Source organism: Protopterus annectens, chromosome 8.part0 (genome assembly GCF_019279795.1).
Source record: "Protopterus annectens isolate FY-2018-M chromosome 8.part0, PAN1.0, whole genome shotgun sequence".
Classification (NCBI taxonomy): domain Eukaryota; kingdom Metazoa; phylum Chordata; order Ceratodontiformes; family Protopteridae; genus Protopterus; species Protopterus annectens.
Window position 1 is genome coordinate 422,634,867 of NC_056741.1, and position 26,500 is coordinate 422,661,366.

General features: G+C 39.4%; 1 protein-coding gene across 1 annotated transcript in view; it reads right to left on the reverse strand.

The window, feature by feature from the left end:
- The window catches only part of LOC122808847 (otoancorin-like), a 224,916-nt gene that overhangs the window by 152,781 nt on the left and 45,635 nt on the right, over positions 1–26,500 (reverse strand). Inside the window, exons 3-4 of the mRNA XM_044079940.1 lie at positions 19,163–19,256; positions 11,628–11,784 (exon numbers count right to left, since the gene is read on the reverse strand). Coding sequence (XP_043935875.1) covers positions 11,628–11,784; positions 19,163–19,256 — 251 coding nt within the window. The remainder of the gene's footprint in view (positions 1–11,627; positions 11,785–19,162; positions 19,257–26,500) is intronic.

The window sequence follows — 26,500 nt, forward strand, 5'->3', positions numbered from 1 at the left end:
TTCTGCTTGTACTGTGGTATCATTCTGGGTGAGAATAGGATGCTGCTAATGGCTAGGGTCATACCTGCCTGGGCTACATAATCCGAGAGCTCCTTCATGTCTCTTTTCATGTAGCCCAGGGAGGTACATCTCAGGTCATTCACACTCACATGTACAATGATAGAGTAATATTTGCACCTGTTGTTCAGGGACCTGAGTGCATCCATTATGTGGCAGATCCTGGTACCTAACAGGCAGTTGACTGTTACTTTCTCCTTATTCAACCTAGTGAGTGGGACATCAGAATGCCTCACTATCGAGTCACCTAAGACTAGTATGTTGGGCATGCTATTTTGTCTTAGGGGCTTTGGTTGAGTGGCACACTGTTTAGTAGAGTTATGTATCTCGTGATTAGTGTTGTGTTGTGGTGGTCGAGTGCATTTCTGCCTTGGAGGTCTCTGCTGTTTGCCTAGATTTTTATTGAGAGCCTCCGTGAAGGTGGGTGTGTGGTTTGTGTTTTTATGTGAAGACAATGCTGGTGTGTGTTCTGAAGGGCTATGTGTTCCATGTGGTGTGATGCAAGTGTTGACCTTCTCCTCTTGACCAGCTATTCCGGTCCTGGCTGTAGAATGCGTGGCTTCCAATTTGGAAATATAAGTGCATCTCTCGCAAGTCTGAGTGTTGGGAGGTAAGAGGAGATGGATTTCAGTGTACATGAGGCAATTGCTACATTGCCTCAGGACACCCAAGTTCACCAGGTTAATAGGAGAAAACACAGAGAACTGACCTTTAGACATGCCTGGAGGGGTGGGCATTAATAATAAGTACTGGAGCTGTTTCCCTGTAGAATGTTTAGTGCTGGTAGCACTTTTGTCTGCTACAATAATTGCTACAAGAAGTCTGGTAAAGTGCTAGACTAATAAGCTAGTAAAAGTTCAGGAGAGGAGAGAACTAGCAGATCTAAGGGAAAAATTGAACAGCAGACTGTGGCACTGCTCAGAAGCTTATAGACAGTCCTGTTTACAGCAAATATGCATCTGGCTAGACTAGTTACAGGAAAGGTGGAAAACAAGTGCAAACATGGGCTTCTAAAGCATAAAGTTGAAAGAGATGGAAAAACTGTCCAAACAGCCAATAAAGTACAATTTTTGGGCCAGAAACCACCCCTCTTGTGGTAGATAGGCTACCTAGTGCTTACAACTCCCACTGATAAGCTAGAAGGCTTCCCTCCAAAACAGAAAGGCTTGGAGGGCTCAGAAGCTTACAAACAGTCCTGGATACAGCAAATCTGTATCTGCAGTCCTGGATACAGCAAATCTGTATCTGGACTACAGTAGTTACAAGAAAGGCAGGAAACAAGCATAGAATTTTTTTTACAGAAAAGCAGCTAAAACAGCACTAAAAACAATCCAAGTGCAGTGCAAGCTAGCACACTTGAGTGTGTAGCAAATACAGTTTAAATAAATGCAATTTATTCAAACTGTATTCTGAACTGAATTCAATTATTGTTTTATTCAACTCTGAACAGTTAAAAAGTGCCAAAAATATACTTATCAGCTGAGAAGAACACTCAGTCAGAACACAAGGAGATTCTAGCAAAATTTTTTTTTGTTTTGTTCTTTTTTTTTTAGTAACGTGGAAAGGGAGAAAGCAGAAACAGAAGATAATTCAAGGTTAAGAACCTAAGTGGGTTGGCCTTCTCAAATGTTCTCTCTCTAGTAGGTAGAATGAACTAATGACACTAGACTGGGAGGAGTGTCCCAGATCAAATTTACAGTAGGGGCGGGCAACTGCAAAGCCACCAAGTATAAGAACAAGGCACCAATAGAGAGGGGGGATGGTAAACTATTACAGCTACTAGCTACACTATTTTAGGCAGAAAACACTACATACATTTTTTATCACAGCAGAAAACAGCAGTGAGCCACTAAATGAAAGTTTAAAACAGATAAAGGAGCAAGGAGACTATAGAGAATGTTTCAACTGCAAACAAATCAGTTATATGGTACGCTTCTTGGCAGGAAATCAGAACAAACAGATGTTTAATAAATGGAGAAAATGTCCAGTTAATACCTTACACACAGTGAAACTAGCTGCCAGAAACACAGGAACCTCAACAAACAAAACAACCAGGCCTGGATAACAGCAGGCCTCTATCCAGGCTATGCTACCTGACTAGAACACAGAAACCTCACAGAAATGCACAGAAAAGCACAGATAGAGCACTCACAAATACAACTTTCAGTATGAAAAAACTGTTTACAGTTAAGTAATTCAGTAAAAATGCAATTAGAGTAATGAAGCACTATCTAGCAATGAAATATACAGTTAAAACAGTATAAAACAGTACACAAATGCAGTGAAACAGTAAAAATTTTTATAACAATGCAAAATGTAGTAGATTAGCTGCATAGCACAATTATAAATGTTAAGAAGTGTAATTCAATGAAATAAATGTAAGAAATAACAATTTCTTCTCTTGGAGTCTTAGGGAATTTCTGCTTTGTCCCAGTGATGAATCACAACTCCACAGCCTGGCAAAAACAAGCATGTGTGCTTAAGAAGTCATTTGCATATATCCCATGGGCAGCCACTACAGGAAGTTTAAGGTGTTCTATCTTTGTTGGGTCTTTCTTGTAGATTTTGCTTATTTATCATTTGACTTGGAAGTTATTTGAGATATTTTGCAGTCATTCTAGTGTTATGGACTTCAGTCTTGTTTACAAGCTCTGTGTTTCTAAAGTATGGCCAAACAGTCTACTTATGCTGTAAAGATAAACTCAGAAAAAAAATGTTGAAACATGGTATGTCTACAGCTAGTAGTTTCTTCTAAATGGTTTGTCTGTGTGATCTTTTCAATTTTTGGTTTGGATATCATTTGGGATATTTTGCAATCATCCTAATGTTACAGACATCAGGCTTGTTTACAAGCTCTGTGTTTTTAAAGTGTGATCAGACAGTCCACTTATGCTGTACTGATGAGCTCAGAAAAAAGGGCAAACTGTGGTATGTCTACAGCTAGTGGGGTTTGAGATTACTGACCTGAAGGCACCACTAAAGATTTAAAGTGAAAGTAAAAAGTCATGGACATTCAGAAGCCATGTTGCTGAAATACCAGTGTTTCCATAAGGGGTTATTTACATATATCCCGTGGGACTATAGGAGGTTTAACTTATTACACAGTAAAGATTCTAGCTTTGTCTGGTCTTTTTTGTAGTTTTATTAAATTGTTTGCCTGTGTGTCTTGTGTAACCTTTTTTACCATTTGTTAGTTAAAGTAATAATAAAGTAGAAATGATGAAATTGCTTTCTGTTAACAGATTTAAAGAGAATCTTTCCTGTCAATATAAATTCAGATTAATTTGTAGCTGAATATGTTCTAGCAAATGATAATCTGATTGCAAATGAAATGTGTGTATCAAAATCTAAATCTGTAGCTAACATATCAGAATTGTCTTTGAAATACAATGTGTCTGTTACTGAGCTGACCTGTTACACATACATGGAGTAATGTCATCTGGCTAGAATTTGTATCTGTAAAGGAAACAGTGTTACTGCCAGGGATGTGTGAATGTCAGAAGTGCATGCTGAGAAGGAAATACACATGTGATGTTACAGAATATATGTAAAACCTATAGAATCTGCACTCTGTCACTGTGCAATAACTATATTAGTATAATGCATGCGATCTTTGGAAAGCAATGAAATGCAAGGTATACTGCATTGGGGCAGCATTGTTGACTTCAGTTAAAAGTCACTATCTGGTCTAGCATGTGATTAATAACAAACAGAAGGAAGAGGTAATTTGAGTTCACAGAGACAAAAAAAAAGAATATTCCATTACTTATGTAGTTTAAGGCCATCTTAGGAAAAATAACACATTCTGTTGTACCTAAACCATTGTGTCATTATAGGGGAGGATTTTCCCCAATTTAAAGACATGTAGAAGTTATGAGAAGAAGGGAAATATTTAAATTATTTGCATCACAAGTATAGCCTGAGTAGAGAAGTAGGCAGTCAAGTGCTATATTACTATAGAATGAAAATGGAAGGGCTGGGATTAAGTATGTTTCTGACATAAGCTTAGAAAGATAAGGTCACAACAAAGGTAAATAAGTTAGCTTAAAAGATGCTAAAGATACTATCATATGCACATGACTAAGTGATAAAAACAGGTTCATAGATAGTTACTGGCTATACAATCCAAGAGACCTTAAACAGCCCAGACCAAACTCCCAACTGTCCCAAAGCACTGTCTGTTTAAGTGATTTGGCCAAGGGCACACAGCAGACAAGTGAAGGCTGAGTGAATCAAACCCTGTACCACAGGAAGTAGCTTGTTAACAACTCATACATTTTAGTACTCTGTACTGACTGCTACGAACTGCCAGAATCCTGAAAGATCAAATCACAACACTTTATGTTTTTAAGACAGTCAAAGATATCAGTACTAGTACCGAGGAGGACACAATGGAACTAAGCACTGATCAGTACAAAAATGCAAGACCAATGTAAATACAGACTCGAAAGAAGAAAAGCACTTAAATGACATATCAGATAGTGAAGCAGAGAGGCAGCGAAACAAAGGTACATGAAAAAGCTATAGTCTAAGCATAATTCTAAATTGTCTTTTAAATTGAAACAGAAAGCCCCAAAACATAGAATTCTAAGCAGCAGATGTGGACTGAAAAAGAGAACCTTGGCAATAAGAACAAATGTATTAGTGTAGTAAAAGAAGCAGAAACCTGCTCTAGTCAGTGTCCTAAACCTATTTCTTTCAGTTTAAAACATAAAAACTCAAACAAAGGGAGACTCTAGGCAAGAGATATGTGGAAGTGAGGAAACAGGAAAATTGAAGACAAGTGTTGTTTAGAGTTAAAACTTACAGAAGAAGAATTAGATGTGGAAGAACCTATACCGGTGTGTATTGGAGAGGAAGCTGACGTTTTCATTTCAAAATAAACACTAAGAGAATGACCTAAATTTATCAGACCTAGAGGTTAGCCATAGTTACTTCAATAAAGTACAACTTGAAAATTGTAACATTATTTACAGTACAGGAGACCATAGATGTGACCCAGGAGATGACAGATAATAAGGTGAACCTACTTCTTACCCTTACATTGAATAAACAATTATCATTTATATACAGAGTAAGTAAGAATAAAGAAGAAATTGTATACCAATTGCTAGTGCCAATGCCTTTATGATATAAAACTTGCATATACTCATGTACTTTAAGATTACTTCAGAATGGATAAAATTAAGGCCCAAATATTACGCAGATTTTATTGCCCAGGAATTTGAAAAGAAATACAGAAATTCTGTCCAGAATGTTGCAAAACCATTCCACAACCTGGAATCACAAATCATTGCTATGAACATTGTTGGGATATTGGTAAGATATATTGGTGAGTATTATGATATTTTGATCATAATAGACCATGCTACAAATCTTTGAAAAAAGTGGTACCATTACACCAGGGTAATGCTAAATGTATTGCCAGGGAAATAGTGGTAGTATTTTTAGAGTCTGTAACACTGAATATATATTTGCCAACTGATGTATGCTCTTTATATCAATGGGTCATGCAGTGATTGTGATGATGATGTACGGATAAGCAGTGAGCAAACATCAGTTTACCATCCATAGACTGATGAATTAGCAGACATGCTTGGTGAAACACTGAAATTCATGTTAAGAAAAGTAATTGAAGCAGATGGTAAGAACTGAGATCACTTACTTGTTTGCAATAAGAGAGGTGCCATAAGCATCACTGGGGGTTACATTATTTGAACTATTCTATTGCAGACATCCAAGCATTCTAACTGCTACTACTAATCAGACCTGGGAAGAAGACAAAATATTATTCAAAATATTATAGACATCTACACTAAGTTATGTGCCATAGTAAAGGACAGCATGTTAAAAACTCAGGAAACGCAAACAATATATAATATGAAGGCCAAAAACAGAGATGTTCATCGTGTTTCACTGTTGCAGTCATGACTGGCAGCCCTCAGTCTGGCATCGGCTGTTCAACCAGGATCGAGGCACTTTCAATTCTCTGCACTGCCCTTTAGATTGTCTACTGTGCCCAGGGTCTTCACCAAATGCCTGGCTCCAGTAGACTCAAGGGAATTCAAATTTACCCCTATCTGGACGATTGTCTAATTCAGGCAGACAGCAAGGATGTCTTACTCCAGCATCTAGAATTTGTACAGAACCTCCTCAAGTTCCTGGGATTCTCTGTAAACATAAAAAAGTCAAATTTGACACCATCACAACAGATAACTTTTCTGGGTGGTCTTCTAAGCACCTCAACCCAGATGGCATTTCTGACATCCGAAAAACAATTACAGCTGGCTTCAACTTTCAGAACCTTGGCAACTTTAACTCAACTATCTGCAAGGAAATTCCTGCAGGCTTTGGGTTACATAGCCTCCTGCATCCTTCTCGTACCATATGCAAGACTACACATGAGGAAAATACAGTGGTACCTAAAAAGTGTATGGTCTCAGCATTGCCACAGTTTAGACATACTGATCTCGCCTTCAAAAGGAATTTCTTTGGTGGTCCAGGCATGTGCTCTAAACAAAGGGAAACCCTTCCGTCTGCCTCCTGCGACTCAGATTCTAACCACGCGGATTATGCTTGGGGAGCCCATTTTCAGGGCAACTGTCTGCAGGACCTTTGGACAAAGGATCAGAAGCACCTGCATATCAATTTAAAGGAAATGTTAGCCGTTCAGAAAGCTCTATTGGCTTCCAGGAATCTTTACAACCAGGACAACTACTAATACGACAGACAACACCACAGTTATGTGGTACATAAATGCAGACTGGCCATGGATCTATGGAACACAGCTCTAGCTTGCAATCTGGATCTTCAAGCTCAGTTTCTACCAGGGAAACAAAACTTCCTGGCAGACAGTCTGAGCAGAAAACTTTCGGATCCACATGAGTGGATTCTGGACACCAAAATATTCAGGATGATAACAGCAGTCTGGGGATGTCCTCACTTAGACCTCTTTGCATCCCATCTCAATCATCAACTACAGAATTTTTGCACCAGGACTTTCCACAGAGAAGCTTGGAAAGTGGATGCCCTGTCATTCAGTTGGAGGAACCTCTCGGGATATGCCTTTCCGCCTCTTCCTCTTCTTCCACGGGTTTTATTGAAGATAAAACAGGACAAGCCCAAAATGATCATCTCAGTTTTGGTATCCAACTCTAAAAACAATGCCTGGCCCTTGGGTTTTACCTCAGTCTCAACCTTCTGTCCCAACATCAGGCTGGTTAATCAAGGGCCTTTGATTTCTTCCTACCCAAGCAGGTTATGGATGTCATTTTCCTAGCACTAGAAAATCTTATGCAGGAAAATGGAAAAGATTTTGTTCCTGGACTCAGGATTCTGATCCTCTTCTTCCTAACATTACTTTAATTTTACTTTATTTGACAGATCTCTTACATAAGGGTCTCTCTTTCTCTTCCATTAAGATACATGCCTCCTTTTGAGCCTGCTGCCTCTTCTGACATCAAGTTTTTATCTTGGAAGACAGCTATCCTGTTAGCCATAACCTCTGCCAGGAGAGTCTCAGAGTTACAAGCTCTTATGGCTGTGGAACCATATATTATTTTTCATCAAGACAGGGTATCTTTGAGGACTAATCCTACCTTCATGCCTAAGGTGGTTTCCAAAGTGGCTTTAAATCAAACTATCCACTTGCCAACCTTTTCCTCCTCCCTCAAAAATAAAGGGAATGGATCTTACATTCCTTGGATGTACACAGACAACTACGTTTTACCTGGACAGAACCAAGGACATCAGAAAATCAGAACAATTGTCTGTTTCTTATGCTTCCAGTTGCCATTTCAAAACAGACCATTTCTAAATGGATTGCTCATGGAATCAGATTTTGTTATTCAAACCATGGAAAGACAATCCCCACCAGAGCTGCTGCCAGTTCCTACCAAAGACATTTTGGAAGCTGCAACTTGGAGTCAGTGCATACTTTCTCTAAGCACTACAATCTACCTCTCTACTCTAAGTCTAGGGCAGGCTTTGCCACTGCAGTCTTGCACGGCCTTTTTCTTTCAGCTTTGGGATTCTACCCTACAGTCATGACTGCAACAGTGAAACTTCTGAGGTGTATTTGCAAAGGTTATGGGACCTTTTTCATTTTGGGACTCCTGACATCTGGGGCAAGAAAAACTGGAAGCATGGTTGAACAGCACCCAGACTTTGGGATTCTGGCCAACTGAGGAGAACCCTACAGTCATGACTGCAACAGTGAAGACACTCGAACATCTACATTTATGGTAGGTGTACACAACTGTACTTTTCAGCCAGAAGATAAAGCCTTGGTACTTGTGCCATCAATATATAGTACATTTTTAGGTAAGTGCTCAGGTATATTTGAAATCTGGGAAAATTTAAATGAGGAGGATTATAAGGTCAAGCAGACTGGTAAATAAAGCCAGAAAAAAAGATCTCAGCAATGTGCTGAAAGAATGAACAGAGGTTAAATCTCCACTAGTAAGTTGTAGCACTGTGGTGGGAAAAATGCAGCCATGAAAGGAATTCATTCCTAATATTCAAATATGTGAGTTTTTATCTAAGACAATGAAACAAGAGGTCCAAGAGTTTCTACCCGGAAATAAAGAATCCTTTTTAGATCTGCCTGGGAGGACACATCTGACAGAGCATCATACTGAGGTGCTTCCAGGAATAAAGGTATACTCAAAAATCCTTATAGAGTGCCCCGAGTCACACATGTACAACAAGGCACTGAAGGCAGTGCAGTAGTGAGGGAAACCTGTCAGAAGTTTAAAACTAAGAAACGAGGGGTAGATGCTAATCATGTAACAGAAATGAAAGTGTGTGCAAAGTCTAGTAATGAGAGAAAACACACCAGAAGTTAAATATGTGTAAATGTAGTAGAACATCAGACTTCTAATAGTAAATCTAGTGCTGCTTTTGGGAAGAAAAAAGAAAAGTTGTTACCTGAATTTTGTATCTAGTTACATTAGCTGGACTCTGTACGGCAAGAATAACCCAAGAAAGACAAAAAAAGCTACTAAAATGTTTGGTTATGTCTATCTACATATATATATATATATGTATATATATATATATATATATATATATATATATATATATATATGTATATATATAAAATCTGTATACATATTGTACTGTTTAACAGTGGAAGGAATTTTGAAAGCCACTGCCATAAACCACTGTAGAAACAAGGATATGCTTATAGAACACAGTACTAAGGTACACGTGGGGGGGGGGTTCAAACAAAAGAGAAAGCATTTCAGAGGGAAACTAAATACTGTTTGTACTGCTTACATTACATTTTTCATAGCTGTTAATACTCTTAATTAATAGGAAGGGGATCTATTGTCAAAATTTTGGGTGGAAGATGTATTGCCAATTCCAGAAGAGAAAATGTGTAAACTGTGACCAGTTATCAGGACACAGGGGCACTGTACTCTACTGTCATTAAATGGATTACTACCTTAGTAAAACTGTTTTTGTGGTCTTTTGTCCTGTGCTCTACCCTTACATTTTGCTATTTGCTAAGCTGTCAGCAACATGACACCAACCTTCTTCTTATAGTTGAATGGGTTGTCTAGTACAGACGTCCTCTTAATTTACGTTCAAAACCCTTGGTTTCACTGTGAGATGGTGGGGTCATGTAACCTTTTGGAAGTAATGAATGCTGAATATGATGTAAATCTTGAAATAAACTATATATTTTTTATGGATATTGGCTTCAAGGCACTGTGTGATATAAATGTTACTTAAATAATGCTGTTTTTTAAGAGCAGCTGGGTAACCATATCCATTAGCTAGAGAAAATGTTTCTTTATGCTAGCTTAATGGGTCATTGTGACATATTATTTTATTTATTCTTCTATAAAAGGAAGGCTTTTCTAATCTTTTGTAATCTGCGGCAGGCTCACTAGAATCTCATCGGGAGGTTAATTATTCCTTGTACTGGAAGGCTGGAGTCTATGAGGACACTGTCATTGTACCTTGGTGAGATGGGTTATTATATCTGGAGAGTGTATCTCCAATTGCCTTGGAAGCTTTAGAAAAACTATATAACTATGTGGGCCTGGAGTGGGATGATGTTGATGAGAAGCCTGTTCAGCTGGAACCAGCCTACCTATTAATCTTACTTAGACCAGAAGATTGCTATAAATTTGAACATTTCATTTAAAAAGTAGAGACATCTATATATGGATATTTTTTCTGTTAGTGAAACTATTTTTTTTTTGAAATTTTGCTTTTCAGCCTTGACTAGAGCAGTGTGTGTGCTGAATAAAAGCTATACTTTCAGATACAAGGGTCTGGTGCATTCAGAACACCACAAAGTCCACAAGATGATGCTTAGTTGTTTCAGCAGATTCATGTCAGTAGATTTACATAACCTTCAGCAAGTTCTAAGTCACTGAAACCAGCTCAATGAAAGACATTTTCCATGAGCACTGTTGTATTTTTTTTTTTTTTTTTGCAGAGGCAAGCCCACTTGCACCTCTCTGTGGTGGACACCCTCAAACTGCACACTTTTATATATCTACATCTTGGCTGTACTGCATTGTAGTAAAGAGAAATCTCCTTTGGCACTAAAACAGGTTACAATGAGTGTACTTTATAGAGTTAGCACACACTAAAAAAGGTCTCGAACTTCTGACATTTACCCATTTCATCATATGTTCTGTGTACATCATTTTTAAAAACAGCTAAACAACTTCAAAGAACAAAGTAAAAGTGAAAAAGCAGCAAACCAAACTGGTCTGTGGTTTGCTGCTTTTTCACTTTTACATTATTTTTAAATGTCTTAGAGCAAGTGGTACCACTTTAAGGATTAACCATTCTCTCTAAAGCACTTGCATTTATTTTTTTCCAAATAGGGGCTGTCTTAGTCTCATTTAAAGGCCTGTGATAATTTATGCATGAATATATTATCAGTAATCTGGCTCCATGATGGAGGTGCTACTTTGGTAACTTTCCCTTATAGATAATCCAAAGTGGGCCTTACTAATAAAAATTAATCTGTACTATTATTTGTAAGGAAGAAAGATGTGTTCCTGAGTGATAGTTTGCTAATAAGAGGTAGCCAATACCCTAAATTGTGCAATAGACTATTAAGAAGTAGGGTAGCTCTACCATTTACTGAAAAATCCCACTTTAATTTGTTTAGGAGTAAGCAGTTTTATATACAGAGGTCGGCTAAACAGACAAAATGACATATTTTGTTTTCTGCAGTTTATAATAAGTGCATACAGTCTGCAGAGATCCGTGAGATTAAAAGTAACATATATTGTATTTTGGGCAGGAGCTTATCCCTGGTAAAGGCGTGACATGCATCTAGTGAGGGCAAGTTTGTTGACCAGTAGTATAGATTTAAATGGTGGTGATGTTATGAACACCATACAGGAGGTTCAGTAAAAAGCAATTCTGTCAATCAAAAGAATGCCCTATAACTTAATTCCTACTGACATGCGTATAAACATGTATTACACTAATGTTACAAGTTTCACACATAGCTTTTCTTACTACTATTTTTAAAATTTGAACAATACAAATAGACAATCAAAACTGGAACAATGACAAAGCTGTCCATGACCCACCTGCACGAGTGGTTCTCGGTTTGGAAACAGTATTAAACTTGATGATCTTATTATAAATGGCAGAAAAGTTCCATGTGTTGTCAAAGTCTGGCATGGAGGACATGCTCATGGGAGGCATCTGATCTACCACCCCTTGAAGGGCATCCATGATCTCTTTCTGAAATGTAAACAGTTTACCTTTAGCTAAACAATGTTATAGCAAACTTAAAAAATCCACTTTAGCAAAACAGGAAGCAAGACTACAAGAGCATGTCAAAATCAATTCCATTTTGGGCTAAGTCACTAGATCAATATTTTTGCACCAGAAAATAAAAGCAGAAAATTAAAATACATCCAGCACATAACCAGACACAATTGTTTTCAATGTTGTATTATGTTACATGCAACCTCGTTGAGTCAAAATACAGCACGTTTGATTTAACAGACATATGAAAGGTTGGGAGCAGTTTGATTCCTTGGAAACACTAGTGTGTCCATGTAATACATAAAACACCTATTTGCGAAAGGAAACAATATAAGTTCATCATCTCACGTAAAATATTCATATATGGAAGCAGCAGAAGTTAGTGAAGATCCTCATAATAAATAACTAGTGGAAATTCAAAGCAAAATAATAGCTGTCAGCAGAAAACTAGGCCCGATTATCTGACCAAACTCACGAATGCTGCCATAATAATAATAATAATAATAATAATAATAATAATAATAATAATAATAATAATAATTGGCTTTACTTCCATCATTTAATGTTTATTTTGCCTTATTATAATTGAATAAAGAAATCCATGTCTGAATTTTATCACCATACTCACTGGAATTGCATTCTGTGATAATCTGTTTCAAGACTTCTCCAGTCTTCTTTTAAGAAAGACTTACTCAGAGTCTCTCCCAGTTTCTTATTATGGCTTTTTCTTCATGCATTTTATTATGGTGCTTTCTAACAGTTTTTTTTATGTTTTTGTTATATTTGAATGCTTCTGCTACTTTCATTTAGGGTTCTCCCTCTATTATCCAATAAATATTTTTCATCAGTTGATGATTTTAAAAGCCCTTGTGTGTCCCACAGTTCCTATGCTTCATTGCCCAGGGCTCAGTGTTAATATAATCTTCTTCTGACTATAATCTTCCTGTAAATGTCGGCATCTTTCCTTTTCTTTTCATACTCAGATGCCGACTAGATATTTGAGGTCATCTGCAATAATGGCACTCAGGTTAATGTCTTTGCTTACAGCTGTTACCTCTTTCTTATTCTTCCTCATCTCCAAAACTATTTGAAACACTGTTATTTGAAGTTGTTTGAAATAATGCATTGGTACCATAAATTTCAGATCGTTATAATGGATGACGTCAGTATGAACATTTTAGTAACAACCAAAGATCAGCTACATTATTTTGTGTCACTACATAACATAATTTAGTTTTTCTCCTTCACATACAGACCAAACACCCTTTAGGGAACAGCACTAGAAACAAATTTACCATGACGATATAACCTAGCAGTTCTGCCCCCAAACTCATATAAGTGATCATTGCCATGTTTTAGCAACCTCTTCATACAAATGCATAACAGCAAAATCTATACTAGTCCAAAACATATCCTTTACTAATGTCTATAAATATAATTCTTGCTTGAACTGTAGAATATTAATTGACATCAACTACACCAAGAGACAGGACTTATATCTGCTCTGAATCTACTTTATTATCAGTTAGACCCTGCTATTAACAGAGTTTTTTTTTTTCAAGAAGACTAAGATGCCTTAAAGACATCAATTGTCCTTGACTCACCTCTGAATTAAAACATAAAAATAAAAAATAAAAGAAACTATGGCAGAAAGTGAATACCTGACACAACTAGGGTCATCACTGTGTCCTTACAATATAGCTAAATATGTAGACTCTTTTTGCATAGAACATGCAGAAATAATACTAACTCTACAAAAGCTACAAACCTATACAGAAAATGATCCATCATGGCTTCCCAGCCTAAACATTTTGGAAAAACAATTACAGGATTTAAATTTGCAGTTCAGTTCTGCAGATGATGTTGGATTGTGCATGTGTGTCTGTGATAAGTCTGCGGGCCCTCATTAGGCAAAGGCACTGACCATGCATGCCCCCATTCATGGGGGATCCACTGTGAGAAATGTCACTGGAATCAGCAGTGGCAGGCACAGGATATGGTGAGTTTTATGAGCATGAATAGAAGGCTGTGCCATTATGATGACCATCTGGTATGACACATCTGCAAAGATGGCCACTGTCGGCTACACCACACTCAAATGTAGGCATAGGCATGGAGGATGTGGCACTATGTGACTGTGATCCACCTGGCTTAAAGTGTGTCTTCCCCTTGAAGCTGAATGTGGGACAGCCATGAGAATGGCATTAGCCTGATGTATGGCAGCATGAAGACCACTGGAGGATAATAAAATCAACCTACTGCAATTCCAGCAAGCTATCTACCTATGTTAAGCCCTTTCTGAAGTCATCTTGCAATCTCTGCACTACACCCAGCTCTGGTGCTGCTGTGATGCATGACTGCCCTGCACTTATGGTGCATAATGGCCCTAATGACATTCACCTCAGGCAGGGAACTGGACCTATGCCAATGCTGGCCAACAGCATACCATGTCCTACTATTGTGCCCACACTCAGTGGAGCCTTCACCACCCATTACTTGTTGGGAAGCAGGGAATGAGGGTGTACCCTGTGCTGCTGTGTTTATTGGTTAGCTGGGACTCAGGGGTGGGTTGCACAGGCAATGGAGCTGTGTCAGTGGAAGATGTAGTTAATGTGCCCTGAAGTGCCTACAGGGATGATATGACATTATTCAACATGAGAGGTTATGGCTGTGGCATGTTGCACTGTATGATAACATGTAAGGGCATACTCACTTGGGGCCTCACTCACAGATGCCTACATTGACGGATGAAGTTCTATTCCAATATCCAGTCCTGTAGCAGGTATGAGAGATGTGTCCATCACTCCTGACAGAGATTTCAGGAACTCCTCCATGTGCATGAGGGCGGTCTTAGTTGGTGGATTCCCACTCCTGGTCATCCTCTCCTATGCAAGGGTGGTTGTTGAGGACATGGTAGATCATGTCAGTGTCCCTATGGCACAGTAGTAGTGTAGTTCTATTATGGTCAACATGATCTGTGACATTTGCAACAAGATCTCCCCATACATGGCAACAGGAGGCCCAATTGCTTTTGTCAATTTGGAGGATCCATCAGCCATGTACATGGAGGGCGTGCAGCAAGATATCTGTTTCTGCTTGAGAGAACATCTCTATATGCTTGCACTCCTTGTAAGCCAACTAAACATGTAAATGTGAACATACAGCTATCATCAGCAAATAGGCACTGATACTGGGTGCATCAAACCAGTTTTATGGTATAGATGGATGAAAGCCTAACTACAGCCTGGGCAATCTGAGTTTGATTAGTGGCTTGGGCATCTGAAGCACTGGCAGGGAAGAATGGACATTCTCATCCTTGAGGGTGGGCATGCACTTGGACACACCTTTTGGTCAATCCCTGTTGGTGGCTGGGAACACACATATGGGGCTTTGTCCAAAGGGAAATTGGCAGGGGACATTGGCTGAGCTACTGTGCAGACAGGTCAATATGCCAGCATGTCCCCATTGCACATCTGTTCCTAGACATAAACAAGTATGAGAGGGGAGGGGCAGGGATGACAGGACTTGTAGAAAATACTTTTTGGCAGCAATATGATGTCGCTCCATAAGCTGCATTCTCATCCAGAGGAGCAAAGGATTGCCCAATAGACCTAGTGTTTGAGAAGAGGCCCTGGTGGCAGCTGATGGTCGGGAGCCAAAAGAAAAAAAAAAGGAACCATGATATCTCCAACATCTACACTACTATCCCCCAAACACAGTCTCTACAGTGAACACAGTCAATGGCACAGACCAAATGCATAGGTCACTGCTTTGGGGCAGCTGCTTGTAGCTGGACATAGATGTGCCTTCACCACTTCATACTATCTAGTCTGTACCAGATATGGCTGCTGTCACAGTATGTGTAGGAGCCAGTGCATCATTATATGTGCTGCGTGTACCATATCCCCCCATACACCATCCCACATGTGGCCTCTACCATACATGTAGATGGCTGCTGTTGTCTGTACCTGTGCAGCGGTGTAGCAGTAGTGTTGTCACCTCACAGTAAGAGGTTCTCTGGTTCAATTCTCTGCTGGGGTGCCTTCTGTGTGGAGTCTGCATGTCCTCTCTGCATTCATGTGGGTTTTCTCTGGGTGCTCTGGTTTCCTCCCACATTACAAAGACATACATCTGGTGCATTTCTCTCCGGGCCTCCACTGAAAATTGGCTTAATTCCAAGTCAGACTTTCCTGGTTAACAAATTTTAAATAAAATAAATAAACTGTACCTGCACTCTGTCCCCCTTCATCATTGCTATGCAACATGTGGTACATATGTACCTGGCAGCATGTTGTTGTTCCCCCTAACAAAATAATGTTTATAGGTTCATAGGTAAATGCTGGGTTAGCTGCTCTTGCAGGCCATTTTAAGCCTAGCCAATTTCCCATTTGTGCTTGAAATAACCTATTCCATTTGGTTATAGATTGGCTTTACCATCCTATGTTTGATAATTATATATTATTCCTAATTCAAATAACTGGGATCATATCATATATAATTTGAGGGGACCCATGCATGGGATAAAGCACTTAGGAGCTGCCTCTATCCATTAGTAGTACAGCGGACAGTCCTGAGGTAAATTTTGTGTTTCCCATCCACAGATCTAAACTGCATTTGTAAATGGACATAAATCTTCATGAGTCTGTTTCACAGCAACGATATCCTCTGTGAAGTATACCTGTCCCTCCAAACCATTCTGTTGACGTTGCAGAAGAGGTTTAGATCCCTGGACAAGTATTTCTGATATGCAGTAAATCCATCAGTTATGGGTTGGAGGGTGCTTTCTATGCCAGACACAGGTCACATCTTAGCAGTCTGTAGAATACCGAGTATAGTGACAGTGCTTTGAGTCGGTCCATGTAGGTCATGTTGTTTAGGTCTTGTGTCCTTTTAGTAAGGCATCTGTGGGTGTTCCAGTTGTTGCACATGTCTGGACAGATACATGCCAAAGTGGGCATTATATTCAATGATTGGTCTAATGAGGGCTGGGTAAAGGGGGCAATGAAATCCCTAGATCTAGTCACAATCCCTTTCTTTATAAGCTGTGCAATATAGAAGGACTTTCTGACAACAATAGACACACAGTGGTCAATAGTTAAGTCACTGTTCACATAAATTCCCAAATCCCAAACAGCTGGGTCAACTCTTAGGAGTGTATTGTCAATATGGTGGTTCCCTGGGGTAGATGCCTTTCCAATACAATAGTGCAGTTTTTGGCATTTAGTTTTAGACCAAGATTTTGACAACAGATATTTATTTGAGATAAACCTTCCTGCAGGATGGCTAAGTCATTCGGTGATTCAGTGACTGCTCCAAGCATGCAGTCGTCAAAACCTAGTCAGCCAGAGCTTTTTAATATGGACTTTCATTTCATAAAAGTAGATGCCAAACAGGAAAGGTCCCAGCACAGAACCCTGGCGGATGCCACTGGTGACTGGTCTTTCTGTGGAGGTAACTTCCCCTATTTTGATATCCTGCATCCTATCTGTGAACCACTTGGCAATTCAGCCATGATGTAGAGGTTAATTTCCAGTTTATTTAGTTTTTTACTATGCCTGACAGGAGATCTTTGTCAAAAGCTTTGGCCAGGTCAAGCTATGCAGTGTGTGCCAATTTGCTTTCATCCATTGCTTTGGTGACCTTTTCAGGTTGAGTAAGTATGACCTGCCCTTGATGAATTCAAACTGAGATGCGTCTAGTTTTTGGATGTTCTCCATGTTCATACATGATACACATATGCTGGCACCATGGCCATTGCCCACTACTGCCTGAACCCCTATTTTATCAGGTTAATACCACAACAGGATGAGGATGCTTACTGCAAACCATTTCTGACTCTTCGATATATACAGTGTCTAAGGTGTTCCCCAAAACATTTGTTACAACTTACTGTTATTAAAGTAATCCCACAAAAGAATAGGTGTGCACATATATAATACACCACAGTCCATATGATCTGCATGTATTCCCTTACCTCAAATGTTAAAACTGCTTTTGTATTCCACTGAAGTCTCACTAGGTAAGAATCATATAGCAAGATGAACACCACAGTCACACAACTGTTTTTATCACAGAAGTTTGGAGTGTGTAGCATGTCAATTATGCTAATGAGGCAATTAAGAGTAAATGTATCTGAATCAAACATAAATGACCATGAAGTACATTGTGCATGGCTGAATGGGTCTGTGACCATTGCATTGCAGTTCTGTAGATGTATTAGTCAGATTTGTGGTCCTTTAGGGATGCTACAATATAACTATGGACAGGGATGTGGGTTGTACAGGGTATATAAAGGTAAGCCAGCAGGTCTTTCACACACCACCCTGGTGTTTAATTCTTCTATGCTTGACTATTACTAGAACTGGGTTTTGTTGGGGTACCCTGATGCTTGTGACATGATACCTGCAACATGCATTAACATAATTCTGCTACCATTTTTCCTAAGACTGCAACCTGCAAAGTGGCCATCACTTCTCAGGATGCTGACTATGGTAGGGCTCCCAGGTAGGGCAGGAAGGCAACTAACCTCTTTTTGTATTTCCTGTATAGGGACTGCTGGGAGCACCTCCTGGGGAAGTCTAATGAGGGTTTTTATTACAAGGAGGTTGTCTGGAACTGCCTTGCCAAGGTAGTGAGGGATGCTATGGGCATCACCTCTACTGGTGAGCAGTTCAGTTATACATGCAGAGACCTGAAAAGGTGCCCCATGGCCTTCTTGGCCAATGAGAAGAGAAGATTAAAGAATGTGTAGTAGTTTTTTTTATGGTACATAGTTATGACACATAGTTGCTTATAATTATTAAGGCATGACTTTTCAGCCGTATGCGGGATGTGTGACTTATGGCTGTCTTTCCTTTTCTTTTAAGTTTTTAAACCTTTGATGAAATTGAGGAAAGCAAATTAATATGCTGGATGTGTATGGGATGTTTGACCAAGTACAGGATATGTATTTACCACTGATACTGCGTATATTTTACATACCTGTAGTACTGACTATTTTTGCAGTGCACCTACTTAGTTTAAGCATTGCATACCACTGCTCCATGCCCACTGACTCACATACTATAGCAATTAGACTGGTGGGTGTTCCATTGCCTTGCAATTCTGAAGCCACTTTCTCCAAAGGAGAAATAAATGGATTGATTGGTATAGACAGATATGCTATTGGGTGTTATCTGAGAGGATGATGGGGAGAGGGAAATTAAAGAAAAATGGCAGAGGCAACAGTTTGTATTCTTTTGACACTTTCTCCCTCCATATAAGCAACTATTAGACTGCTTATCCATTTTCACCTATGTTACCATGGTATAATAGCAGAACTAGAAAGGCAGGCAAGTAGAATTTTACTTACCTTGTCTGGTAACTGGCTAATGGTACTCTCATCAAAGACAGTCATCAAACTAGCAAGGGTCATCACTGTGTCTGAGTTCCAACCTGTCACATTTCTAGTAAAAAAAATAAAAAAAAATAATGAAATATGCACTCAACATTCACTGCTGACATAGACCCCTATGTGGCAGCAGAGCCAAATCATGGTCAAATGGGGCCCTAGGCAGGGTAACGAACCAGGGATCCCCTTGTACACAGCCACGCCCATGCACAGACCCCCCCCCCACAGCCATTCCAGTGTCCCATTACTTGGCTATTTTTCGGTGTTACCATAAGCACTGTTCAGATCTCTGAGTGTTCATACTGTTTTCTGGTTTACTTCTACAATGATTACAGATATTTGAATTTAAGTTAAAACTTTATTTCAAATTTTATAGCACAAACACTGATAGACATTTGCTAAACATAGCAATACAGGCTCACAATGAAAACAGACTTTGCATTAAAACTTCTCTGCTCTTGAAACTCACATTCTTTGAAATGGCATTGAAACCCACATTCAAAGAAAATGCATCCTGCTAGTGGCGGATTAAGTTTACCTTTGGGCTGATTTCAAATCATAGGCCCCTTGCACACATTTTTAGGACCATGCAAACATGCAAGAATTGTTTGATTCACCTTCTTGATCATATTAAATTATATTTCTTGTATAATACAGCAGCTCTTGCTGGAGTGTGTTTTACATTTATAGGTTTGAACATTTTTATAGTAAGTAATGAAACAAATCATATAAACCACCAATGACAAAACTGCCCAATACAGAATATTTCAAACATAAAAGGCCACTCAAACTTCTGTCACTACAATCCACCAATATCAATCAATATGCACAATCTTTGCAGAAGTAAAAGTCATCTGAATAATTCTACATTTAAGAGATCTGTAACCAATGAAGAGATTGCTGTTAGCAAACAACTTTATACTTCAGTGTTTCATCTACAAATTCAGTGCCTGCTGCCTTTGAAGAATAAATTGCCTATGTTACATTTAAAAAATGCTAAGCTCGTAATATTGCAATAGGGAATGGATGGCAAACTGATAACAGGTTCATAGTTACTAGGTATCTCATCCAAAGGAGGACATACTCAGGAATGCAGCACCCCGGGTCTATATCACATTATCAAAATTCCAAAATGTCGAACACCATAAGCTCGACCTTGGAATCTCAAAATGTGATATACTCAAACGATCAGAACAGCAAATTTTTTCCAAGGGAAAAAATTCACTGTTCCGAGAATACACACACACAGCACAAGTACACCAAAATACATAATCCACACATACACACTTCACAGAACCCTACACTAAACCGTACATACACTACTAGCTATCGACTTACCTTAACCCAACCCTAACCCTAAGGTCCCTAACTAACGCACACTCACCTTACCCGCTCCCTAACCCTAAGGTCCCTAACTATCGCACACTCACCTTACCCAGTCCCTAACCCTAAGGTCCCTAACTATCGCACACTCACCTTACCCGCTCCCTATCCCTGAGGTCTCTAACTACCACACACTCACCTTACCTCGGTCCATTTGCACACTTACCTTAACCAGGTCCGTCACCTTCGCACCACAGTCGAGGAAATAGCGAAGCCACAGAAATGGCCCACCGAATACTTTCCCTAGGAGAGTATTTGGTGTTCTGCAGCTTCGCTATTTCAAGCATTCACTGAATTGGGGTCGATATTATAACATTTGAAGTTTTAAGACTTCAATGTTATAATATAGACCCCAGCACCCACCCCCCTTAAAGTACAACAAAGTATAAGCAATCTATCTAATACTGTGGGAGTAGAACTCACAGCCTACTGCATCAAAGCAAGTATGCTACCTGTTGTAATGCTGACAATACTTTTCAATTCTATAGCACAATAGTGATATCATTTGCTAAACAAAACAGCTGCACATTGTAAACAGACTTAGTATGAGCAGCAGTAAACTTCTCTTCTCTTGAAGCTCACAATTTTTTGAAAATGCACTTGAAACTCAATTCCTTGAAAATGCACCTGAAACTCAGTTCCTTGAAAAATGCAGATTGTTAGGTGGGGTAGAGGATTCAGACTCTTGTTTCCTATAACTAAGGTACAGGGTTTGAGCCTGAGCAAATTACTAACCACCTGCTATAACTAACTAGGGGATTACACATACCTACCTCTCAACCTCTTAGTGCAAACAATCTGGGCAAAGCCTAAAATAAACAAGGCCACATTTTCAATAATTGCTCTCATGAACTTAGAAAGTTGCTAGAATAAAACGATGTGTGTTAGTATGCATTTTTCTAAAGGATATGAAGTCTGAAACTCAAATGTCTGTCATTATTTCGTAAGTTCAATCCTCACTGATTTTGGTCATTCCACAACAGTCTGGATGGTTGAGAGGTATGCTACTTACCTACCTCTTACATGCACACACACACACACACACACACACACACACACACACACACACACACACACACACGCACACACACACACACACACACACACACACACACACACACACACACACACACACACACACACACACACGCACACACACACACACACACACTCACCAACACACACACCTACCTCTTACACACACCTACACACACACACACACACACACACACACACACACACACACACACACACACACACACACACACACACACACACACACACACACACACACACACACTCACTCACACACACCTACCTCTTACACACATACACATATCTACCTCTTACACACACACCTACTTCTTACACACATACACACACACACACACACACACACACACACACACACACACACACACACACACACCTGCCCACATACCTCTTACACACATATACACCTACCTACCTCTTACAGACACACACACGCCTACTTCTTACACATACACACACACACACCTGCCCACATACCTCTTACACACATATACACCTACCTACCTCTTACAGACACACACATTTCTACCTCTTACACACACACACAGACACACAGAGACACACACACACACACACACACAGCACACACATGCCTACCTCCTACACACACACACACACACACACACACACACACACACACACACACACACACACACACACACACATCTACCTCTTACACACATACACATGTCTACCTCTTACACACACACCTACTTCTTACACACATACACACACACACACACACACACACACACACACACACACACACACCTGCCCACATACCTCTTACACACATATACACCTACCTACCTCTTATAGACACACACATGCCTATTTCTTACACATACACACACACACACACCTGCCCACATACCTCTTACACACATATACACCTACCTACCTCTTACAGACACACACATTTCTACCTCTTACACACACACACACACACACACACACACACACACACACACACACACACACACACACACACAGGGACATACCTACCTACATACCTACCTCTTACACACACACACACACACACACACACACACACACACACACACACACACACACACACACACACCCCTCTTACTTGACTGTCCTTGGTCCACATTTCAAAAGTCTTCTAGTATTCAAATCCCATAAGCACAGAAGATGAAGACATAAACAACAGGTCACACAGATGTAGAAGACGAAGATGTAAACAGTTTGCACATACCTGTTGCATCTGTGTGATTGGACACAAAGGGCTTACTTAAAGATGAACACCCTTAACAGAATGATTTACGTTTTCTAAATTAAAAAAATTAATCTTGCGGCCAGTGGGCCCTAGGTGATTGCCTTGGTTGCCTACTCCTGAATATGGCTGTGTATGGCAGCCCACAGTTGTGTATACATGACTGCTGCTTACAAAAAAGTGCAGACATAAAGACTCCGTTATATTACTTGAAAGTTTGTAAAATGTGTTTCTTTATAACATTCAGCTTTCTCAAAGCTTCTCAACATTCTAGAAAGTTCTTATGCTGATGAGCACAGTATGATTTACAAGCATTGTGCTTTTTTATTAACCATTAAGAGAGAAAACTCCCTTTCCATACTTTGCCCCTTTACAAAATTTCAAAAAAAGTCCATACGGACAAGTACTTGAACACATTAGCAAATAAGTACTACTCTTCAACTCACAAAATGTAGTCAGACCTGGACATAATATACTTAATCTATACCGTCACAGTTAAAATGTATTCCACATATAGAATGACTGCCTGACAGGAAGTGTGCTTATGGATCTTAAAATAGGCTTTGGAAGTGTGTATTGTACTTCTCTACTGCTCAAGTGCATTGACCTGTTTTAAAGACTACCTCTGCCAATAAACCTTTACAGTTCACAGGGCAGTGTAACATACAAACATGGCACTTTCACAGTAGAGGTTGCTTAGGTTTCTGCACTTGGTTCCATCCTCTTTAATCTGTATATTAACAACATAATTGTTTGCATACTTCCACAGTAATAATTGCGTACACCACTGAGTTCCTGATTGTAGAGGTTCCTCCAGTATCCATGTTCAGGAAAAAAAAAAAAAAACCTTCACTTTCACATTAGCAAACTAGGCCAATGTTTCTCATACATCAAACTAAAAATTAAATTTAAACAAAACAGCAGTCGTTCTGTTTGGAAACCATCAAAAACTAAACAAATCTAGCCTTCTGTCTATCTTTATTTTGCAAAAAGCAAGGTCCAGAAGGTACAACATTTTAAATATTTAGGACTTCTCATGTACCCCAACTTCTCCTTCAAACAAAATAGGAAATATTACCAACAAAGTTTGCAAACAACCTAGAGAATGATACACTGTTTCAAAACATTTCATACCTTCCTACAAAATTTCATAGAAAGGTTCACATTACCTACTCCCATCATAAAGACAGAAAGACCCTAATCATTTCCTCTAAACCCTCTAACTGGTTAAAAAGATTAATCCTCTCTCTTCTACCAGGTGACATTCAACCCAACCCAGGCTCAAACAACACTTCAACTAGAACCCTCTTTGCACTCTTCCCTCTAACTCAAATATGCTAACCAAACCCCCAAACTCTCTCACTATAGCTCACCTTAACATCCGCAGTATTAAAAATAAAATTGCCCCCCTTCATGCACTACTTGACGTACACTCATTTGACATCCTTTGCTTGTCTGAAACTTGGCTTAAACCAGTAATTCAGGACAAAGAGATTATTCCCCCTGGCTACAACATCCATCGACTAGACCGTAATGTAAAAAAAGATGGTGGAATAGCAATCCTCTACAAATCAGGGATGCAAATCACTGCCTTACAGGATAAGCCTCCCTTTGAAAGTAATGCTGAAATCCTTATATCCAAACTCCAGATTAATGCCTACAAATCCATCTATATAATCTGCATCTACCTGCACCCAGGCAACAACATCAGTACCTTAGAAGAAATCCTTAGCTGGCTGGCCATTCACTTTCCACAAGAAACAATAGTCCTTGGGGATGTCAATATCGACTGAAATACCTGCTCTTCAGCTGACCCTTCCACCATCTTAAATCTTCATGTTTTTTCACAAACCATTCTTTCCCCCACCAGAACAAATAAATCTGGCAACAAAGAAAGCATTTTAGACTGGATCCTGATAAATAGCCACCACCAAACATATACAGTAGGTATGCTACCTGAGGATATAAGTGACCATACCCTTACTTACTTAGATATAAAACTGATACCCCCAATTTAACTAAATGCAAAATGGTTAGAACAAACAAAAATTTTAACCCTGATAGCTTTGAAGCTGAACTTAGGTCCTGCAATTGGTCTCCTCTTAAACACCTCCCACTGGATGATGCTGTGACTTATTTTAACTCTAAATTCTTATCTATTCTTGACTCACATGCTCCCACAAGATCCATAAGACTTTGCTCAAAAGCCGCCCCTTGGCTAACAAAGGACACAAGGCAAAAGATTATTCTGAAAAATAAACTCTGGTCCACATACCGCAGTACTAAAGATCCCACTGACCAACTCAACTTTAGACAAATAAGAAACATTACAAAAAAAGCAGTACTTCTTGATAAAAGAAACTACTACTGCCATTTGCAACAGGCTAACCTACATAACCCACAAACGTTCTGGGCAGAAATAAATAGTCTCTTAAAGCCTGGTCACTCGGACACTCCAAGCCCGTCAGGCACCTCCCAAGATAACCCCAAACAAGACTGCTAATGCCTTCAATACCTTCTTTACTGAAACTGTCCAGTTTCTTTCCAATCAACTCTCCCCTGATATCTCCTGTCTTTCCACCTCATCTAACCCTTCTATTCCCACATTTCAACTACAACCTGTACCCTCTTCACTCATTTGTTCTCTTCTACATAAACTTAAGCCATCCTCTCCATCTGCTGACCATCTATCTGCTCTGCATCTAAAAGTTGCTGCTAATGCATTAACCTATCCCATCACCATCCTGATTAACAGAACCATTGAAGAAGGCTACATTCCTTCACTCTGGAAAATATCTCATATTATTCCCCTTCATAAAGATGGAAAGTCAACTGAACTCTCTAACTACCGACCCATAGCCTTGCTCTCTCCTCTTGCTAAAATCATGGAAAAATGTGTCCAGAAGCAACTTCTGAATCACCTGTTAACTAACAATCTGCTAGCTAACTGTCAACACGGCTTTAGACCCTGCCATAGCACCACCTCTGCTCTCCTCTCCTTCACAGACTGCATCAATAAAAATAGGAACAATAATACCCTTAGCTCTGCTATATTTATTGATCTATCCAAAGCCTTTAATATGGTCAATCATGAAATACTGTTACACTTACTTAAATCATTTGCACTAGACACAAGTTCAATTAAGTGGTTCAACTCTTATCTGCACAACAGACAACTGGCTGTGCGGTGGCATAATAACTTATCCAACCACCTCCCCATTACTCTAGGAGTTCCCCAAGGCCCAATTCTTGGCCCTCTACTCTTTTCAGTTTTCATTAATGATCTTCATACTCATATTTCTCCTGCCACCTGTATACAATATGCAGATGATTCTACTTTAATCTGCTCTGCCTCATCCCCCCCTGATCTGCACTCTCTCACCCAAAAGACTTTTGAAACTGTAGAGATGTGGTTCCTCAAATGATGCTTAATATTGAACCCCAAAAAAAACAAATTATTACATTTTCGCCGACCCGAAAATCCTCTCCACTGAACTTCTGTGTCACATCAAATAATGGCACCAACATATCACCCGATCCAACTATCAAACTCCTCGGAGTTGAGATAGACAATTATCTGACCTTTGACACGCACATCAACAATACCATAAAATTAGTTAACAGAA